Source organism: Trachurus japonicus, chromosome 6 (assembly GCF_045865225.1).
Source record: "Trachurus japonicus isolate A0001 chromosome 6, Traja_1.0".
NCBI classification, from domain to species: domain Eukaryota; kingdom Metazoa; phylum Chordata; class Actinopteri; order Carangiformes; family Carangidae; genus Trachurus; species Trachurus japonicus.
In genome coordinates this window covers 34,904,361-34,911,701 of record NC_140912.1, presented here as the reverse complement: position 1 = coordinate 34,911,701, position 7,341 = coordinate 34,904,361, and the positions used below count along the sequence as shown (strand labels likewise).

The window sequence follows — 7,341 nt, the reverse complement described above, 5'->3', positions numbered from 1 at the left end:
CTGCTTTAATAAAGTCACGTATTAACAGGCACATTTCTGTTGTCCTGTTTAGTTGTTTTTTTTCCCCTGTTCGCGGTAAGGAAAAGACTATCCGTGACGTCACGTTACGTTGCATCTTGGGTAATTTGAGTGTGAGTAGCAAGCTCCTCATGTATACTCACATTCTGGCGAATCTAGTATGCCATCCGGGAACTTCTCGCATACTCAGACCGACTCAAACTCGCATACTGTGCATTCGCATACTCAAAATGACGTCAGAATTAGTATGAGTAGTAGGAAAGTATGCGGTTTCGAACACACCCTCTGTCTCTTCTCTCTCAGCAGATCATGGTCTGCAGAAGGTTTTAGATCAACATAAGATCAGTCTGAGGAGCAGATGTGAACGAGTGACTGAAGGAACTGAGAGAACAGGAAGTGGAACCCTCCTCAACAGGATCTACACTGAGCTCTACATCACAGAGGGACAGAGTGAAGAGGTTAATACCCAACATGAGGTGAGACAGCTGGAGACAACGTCCAAGAAGAAGACCCTCCATGACACTCCAATCAAGTGCAACGACATCTTTAAAGACTTCCCTGTCCAACAGAGAGAGGACGTCTCTACAGTCTCACCTGTCCAACAGAGAGACAAAGTCTCTACGGTCTCACCTGTTCAACAGAGAGAGGACGTCTCTACGGTCTCACCTGTCCAACAGAGAGAGGACGTCTCTACGGTCTCACCTGTCCAACAGAGACCCATCAGAGTGGTTCTGACCAATGGCGTCGCTGGTGTTGGAAAAACCTTCTCTGTGCAGAAGTTCACTCTGGACTGGGCCGAGGGCTTGGAGAACCAAGATGTCAGTCTGCTGGTTCTGCTTTCGTTCAGGGAGCTGAACCTGATCAGAGATCAGCGGTTGAGTCTTCTCAGGCTGCTCCATGTTTTCCATCCAACATTACAGAAGGTCACAGCAGAGCAGCTGGCTGTCTGTAAACTTCTCTTCATCTTTGACGGCCTGGATGAAAGCCGACTGTCACTGGACTTCAACAACAGGGAGGTTGTGTCTGATGTCACACAGACGTCATCAGTCAACGTGCTGCTGACAAACCTCATCCAGGGGAATCTGCTTCCCTCGGCTCTGGTCTGGATCACCTCCAGACCTGCAGCAGCCAATCAGATCCCTCCTACATGTGTCGACAGGGTAACAGAGGTCCGAGGCTTCACTGATGCCCAGATAGAGGAGTACTTCAGGAGGAGGTCCAGTAATAAAAAGCTGCCCAGAAGAATCATCTCACACATCAAGACGTCCAGGACCCTCCACATCATGTGTCAAGTCCCAGTCTTCTGCTGGATCAGTGCTACAGTTCTGGAGCACATGTTGACCACAGACCAGAGAGGAGAGCTGCCCAAGACCACGACTGACCTGTTCTCACACTTCCTGCTGGTCCAGACAAAGAGGAAGAAGAACAAGTACGGTGAAGGACATGAGACGAGTCCACAGGAGCTGACGGAGGCCGACAGGGAAGTTCTTCTGAAGCTGGGGAGGCTGGCGTTTGAACAGCTGGAGGAAGGAAACATCATGTTCTACCAAGAAGACCTGGAGCAGTGTGGTCTGGATGTCACAGAGGCCTCGGTGAACTCAGGACTCTGTACTGAGATCTTCAAAAGAGAGAGTGTGATCTTCCAGAAAACAGTCTACTGCTTTGTTCATCTGAGTGTTCAGGAGTTTCTGGCTGCAGTCTACATGTTACACTGTTTCACCAACAGGAACACACAGGTCCTCAAGAAGTTCCTGGGAAAAGACTATGAAGAGAGAAAGAAGAGCACAAAGCCTTCCTCAGATGGATTCAATGCAAACAGCCACCCATCAATCAATAACAGTCCTCCACCCCTGGATGTCTTCCTGCAGGGAGCCATGCAGAAATCCCTCCTCAGTAGAAATGGTCACCTGGACCTGTTTGTTCGCTTCCTTCATGGCCTCTCTCTGGAGTCCAACCAGAGGCTGTTAGGAGGTCTGCTGGGTCAGACAGACAACAGTCCAGAAACCATCCAGAGAACCATCGACAACCTGAAGGAGATGAAGACTGATGAAATCTCTCCTGACAGAAGCATCAACATCTTCCACTGTCTGATGGAGATGAAGGACCAGTCAGTTCATCAGCAGATCCAACAGTTCCTCAAGTCAGAGAACAGATCAGAGAAGTTCCTCTCTGAGTTCCAGTGTTCAGCTCTGGCCTACATGCTGCAGATGTCAGAGCAGGTTCTGGACGAGTTGGACCTGAGGAAGTACAACACATCACCAGAGGGACGACGGAGACTGATCCCAGCTGTGAGGAACTGCAGGAAGGCTCGGTGAGACCAGACATAATCAATATAATTATTGATTAGTAGTTTAGATCAGTAGTTCACATATACAGAGTTTTTCTTTCTTTCTTCTCATTATTTTTGACTAAGTTTGACTTTGAAAACATTACATAAGAGATAATATAGAGTGAGCAGGCTTTGCTTCAGGGTCTCGTCCATCCTGTGACAGTGATGAGGATCATTGTTTCCTGTCAAACTCAGTCAGAGAAGATGAGCTGAAGCTCAGATGTTCACCACATCATCAGGTCCTGTCCTGTCATCAGATGCATCAACTGTGTTTTTACTGCAGCTTTCATCTGATTTGATTCTGACACATTTGATATTTTCTCTCTTCACAGACTTGGTGATTGTGGACTCTCAGAGAGTCACTGTGAAGTCGTGGCCTCAGCTCTGAAGTCCAACCCCTCCCACCTGACACAACTGGACCTGAGTGACAACTACCTGAGTGATTCATCAGTGGAGGTTCTGTGTGCTGGACTGGAGAGTCCAAACTGTAGACTGGAGACTCTGAGGTGAGTTCACTGACTGGACCTGTTGGACTTTTGTCTGTGTTCAGTTCAAATGTGTGAAGTTCAGTTTGAAGCAGCGACTGATTGTGACTCCATGTTACTGCAGCTGGTAGAAGGTGAAGGGTCAGAGGTCAGTGTGGTGATGATGATGATGATGATGATGATGATGATGATGATGATGATGATGAGCTGCTCTCAGATGAAGCTGCTAACAGAACAGCTGGATCAGCCACTGTAGCTGAAGCTGAGCAGATGTGATGTAGATCTGAGTTTTCCCTCTTTGCTTGGTTCAGGGTCAAAGGTCAAAGCAGCTTCCCAGTGTGAGAGGTCAGGTTAAAGTCCTGTAGCTCAGAGAACAGTGTTGGTTTGATAATCCCACTGTGGAGACACTGAGGCTCATGAACATCAACACTGGGCTCCACAGGAAGGAAGCTTCAGCTCATGGTCACATGACATTAAAGGAGTTTACTTCCTGTCCACAGTGTCTGTGAAGCAGCCTCTGGTCACATGACTCCACTGTCAGTGAGGGGTCAGAGGTCAGCTTCACACAGTGGACAGTTTCTCCTGAGCCACTGTGACTGTGTCCACAGCCTCTGGACCTGAAGCTTCTTCAGCTCTGAACAGATGATGAGACACTGAACGCTGTCAACAAGGACCTTTGTCCTCAACTCACTTTTATTCTTTATCCAGACTGGAGCGCTGCAGGTTGTCAGAGATCAGCTGTTCTTCTCTGGGCTCAGCTCTGAAGTCCAACCCTCGAGGTCGAGGAGCACTAGAGCAGCTGAGTTACCAGTATCAAGGATTAAAAGCAGGTCATTATACACTCTAAGGAGGGCTGTTTCTGTGCTGTGGCGTGTTTTAAAACCGGACTGGAATTTTTCAGAAATGCCGTGGAGGTCAAGGTGTGACTGGAGCTGTTCATTAACCCACTTTTTCCAAAACTTTCAGCTCATTTCACTCAGTCTGATCAATAATCAATGGTGTGTGTGTGTGTGTGTGTGTGTGTGTGTGTGTGTGTGTCCCTCTACTCATTTACACACTGATCATTGATCAGGACACATCTGATCAATCATCAATCATTTCATCTTCTTCTTTTATTCTTTATTCAGATTGAGGACCTGCTGGTTGTCAGAGATCAGCTGTTCTTCTCTGGTCTCAGCTCTGAAGTCCAACCCCTCCCACCTGAGACACCTGGACCTGACCTGGAACAACCAGCTGAAGGATTCAGGAGTGAATCTGAGTGGTTTTCTGGAGAGTCCAGAATGTAGACTGGAGACTCTGAGGTCAGACTCTGTTTTATTTCTGTGCTCAGATGAATGTGATGTGAAAGTTGTGTTGATACTGAGCTGCAGACATGAGGCTGATATTCTACTGATCCACACTGAGGCTGTAGGACAGGGTAGGCAGGCGCTCACAGACCAAGACCAGGGCTGTGGGGGGGTCGGCACCTCAGACAGCTCATCACACAAAAACCTCACAACAAACAGATTGATGCACAATGGTTCACACAGATCCAAGTCTTAAACATGTGCAACACCTTTCCCCCACAATCCATGCCGTCCTGACATCAGCTGTTATTAACACACAACTCAGATCAATAACAGGATCACATGTTGGAGCACCGCTCACATCACACAACAAACCTTTAACACAATCCACACTCAGACCTGAGCAACAAGGATGTTAACTGTACACAACAAGCTCTTATTACAATCCATGCCATCTTGAATGATCAGCTCTGGGCCTTTTCTCTGTAATACTACACATGGCTGAGTGGTTTGTGCAGCTGCTGCCTGGACAGAAGCTAGCTCTGTTTACTGGCTTTTATTAGACCATGAAAATCACCACATTCTGACACATTGAACTTGTAGTAAAGTTATCTGAAAGTCAAAAAGAATCCAACTTTAGATGAAGTGAATAAATCAAAGCCCTGACTGCACCTCACTGGTTTTTAGTCCAGTCTCTGTTTCTCTTCATGTTTCACCTCCACTACAGAAACACGTCATGGTAACAGAGTTCAGCCTCACATGTTTGTTGTCTTGAGCATGGTCAGTAAATCTCTGATCAATGTGGCTGCTCAACATGAGTTTGTCTGGATGGAGCCACAGGTGGAGCTGACAGGTGAAGAGGCGGAGTCACTGCGTCTGTGTTGAAGCAGCAGCAGCTTCTCATGAATATTAATGAGCTGTTTTCTCTCTATGTGACTGTTTAACCTGCTTCCTGTTGCTTCAGCTGTTGGACTTTGATTTTCTAAACTTGTTCTTTCTGAAGCTTTTTCAGCTCTGAACAGATGATGAGACACTGAACGCTGTCAACAAGGAGCTTTGTCCTCAACTCACTGCTTTTATTCTTTATTCAGATTGGAGCTCTGCAGTTTGTCAGAGATCAGCTGTTCTTCTCTGGTCTCAGCTCTGAAGTCCAACCCCTCCCACCTGAGACACCTGGACCTGAAATACAACAAGCTGCAGGATTCAGGAGTGAAGCATCTGAGTGGTTTTCTGGAGAGTCCAGACTGTAGACTGGAGACTCTGAGGTCAGTTCACTGACTGTTACTGTTGTAGATCTTAGATATTTGGTCCACAACTGAACCTGATTGATCTTCACTCAGAACTTGAATCATTGACTTTGATGTCATGAATGAAGGACGTTTGAAATAGTTGTTGTCTCATGTTTCCACTTGTTCTTCTCTCACACTGACAATGACTCTTCACTTTCAGCTCATTTCACTCAGTCTGATCAATAATCAATGATCTGATCACTGCAGCTGTGTGTGTGTGTGTGTGTGTGTGTGTGTGTGTGTGTGTGTGTGTGTGTGTGTGTGTGTGTGTGTGTGTGTGTGTGTGTGTGTGTGTGTGTGTGTGTGTGTGTGTGTGTGTGTGTGTGTGTGTGTGTGTGTGTGTGTGTGTGTGTGTGTGTGTGTGTGTGTGTGTGAGATCTTCATTTCATTGTCTTCTTTTATTCTTTATTCAGATTGTACAACTGCGGTTTGTCAGAGATCAGCTGTTCTTCTCTGGTCTCAGCTCTGAAATCCAACCCCTCCCACCTGAGACTCCTGGACCTTGGTGGAAACAAGCTGAGCTCTTCAGCTCTGCAGCAGCTTCATGATCTTGTGAAGAGTCCAGACTTTCGACTGGAGACTCTGTGGTGTGACTGATCTGTAGCTGTTTCCACAGCTGATGAGACTGTGGGAGTGAAATAAAGTGTAAAGTGCAGCAGGTGAACCTGTCAGGATGTGACATCACACATGACATCATCTATGACATCACAGACTCAGAAAACGCTGCAGCAGCTTCAATGTGTCAATCATCAGTGATCCAGTCACAGGTAAAGGTGTTGAGTCAAACAGGAACAATGAGCTTCACCTGTCACTCAAGTACAGGAAGTACTTTTACTCCACTAACTCTAAACTAAATACTTTTACTGTGATACTGTAATTATAGAAACTTTGACTCTGCTCCTATATTATAGTATTGACTGTGATACCTTGTAAGAAGTACTTTTACTCTGATACTGTCTACAGAAACTACCTTTATTGTTGTGCTGTAAATACATTAAGTATTTTTACTGTGTTACTGTTAGTAGCCTACTGCCACATCCACTTGTCATGCACAACAAAACACAGCAAAAGACCAAAATACATGTTTTATAATTAATTTCTTCTTTTCACCCTCAGTCTTATTAAACAGAAAGATGCCATTTAATTAAACTGTTTAGTATTATTGATAAGTATGATTTACAAAAGAAACCCTAGCCTTTATTTTATAACTTAACACACATATGTACATAATTTCCCTGTACGTTTTTTTCTTTTTTTTTTTCAATATTTGCTCTTTCAAGACTCAACATGTAGTCATAACACATCAGAATATCATTGCAGAGCAGCTAAAACTACAACAACAACATGAAAAGATAAATATTATTTAGGTGTCAGGCTCAGTTACATTTCAAAATGAAAGTGTTTATTTTCACAATGTTTTTTTTCATGGTTTTACAGTGAATGTGTTGTCGAACAAGAGATTATGAATAAATGCAAGAACTGTCAGGTTTAGTTTTTTAATCACACGTGAAAAACTATGGAGTGATATTTGTAATTTTGTTGCTATCAATGTTGATGGTGATTTTATTTTGTTTTGGAGGAATGTACTACTGTTTGGGCTCCCTGACCTGAAAAAAAACCAAGGAAAAAGCCAACATAACTTTTATTATCAACCTTATTATTTTAATGGCAACATTTCATATTCACAAATGTAAGTTCATTAAAAAAAAACCTTCTTTTACCGGTGAGCTCAAGCAATACATAACCTCCATCAAATTTTCAAGCAACCAGAAAGTGATTAAGACTATCAATATATGTGAAAAGTTGAACATTTTTTTGTAAACTTGTAAATTCCCCCTGGCGTATAATATAGATATGCTTTATAGATTGCATTTTATTATGAAAAACTGTTTTTGTAATGTGAAACAAAGTTTTGAACAAAAAAAAATAAAAAA

General features: G+C 44.1%; 1 protein-coding gene across 1 annotated transcript in view; it reads left to right on the top strand.

The window, feature by feature from the left end:
- The first annotated feature begins 265 nt into the window (after window positions 1-265).
- Window positions 266-7,341, top strand: part of LOC146986534 (uncharacterized) — a 1,046,957-nt gene continuing 1,039,881 nt past the window's right edge. The window contains exons 1-4 of the mRNA XM_085780502.1: window positions 266-272; window positions 325-2,329; window positions 2,680-2,853; window positions 5,210-5,383. Of these exons, the coding sequence (XP_085636628.1) occupies window positions 266-272; window positions 325-2,329; window positions 2,680-2,853; window positions 5,210-5,383 (2,360 nt within the window). The remainder of the gene's footprint in view (window positions 273-324; window positions 2,330-2,679; window positions 2,854-5,209; window positions 5,384-7,341) is intronic.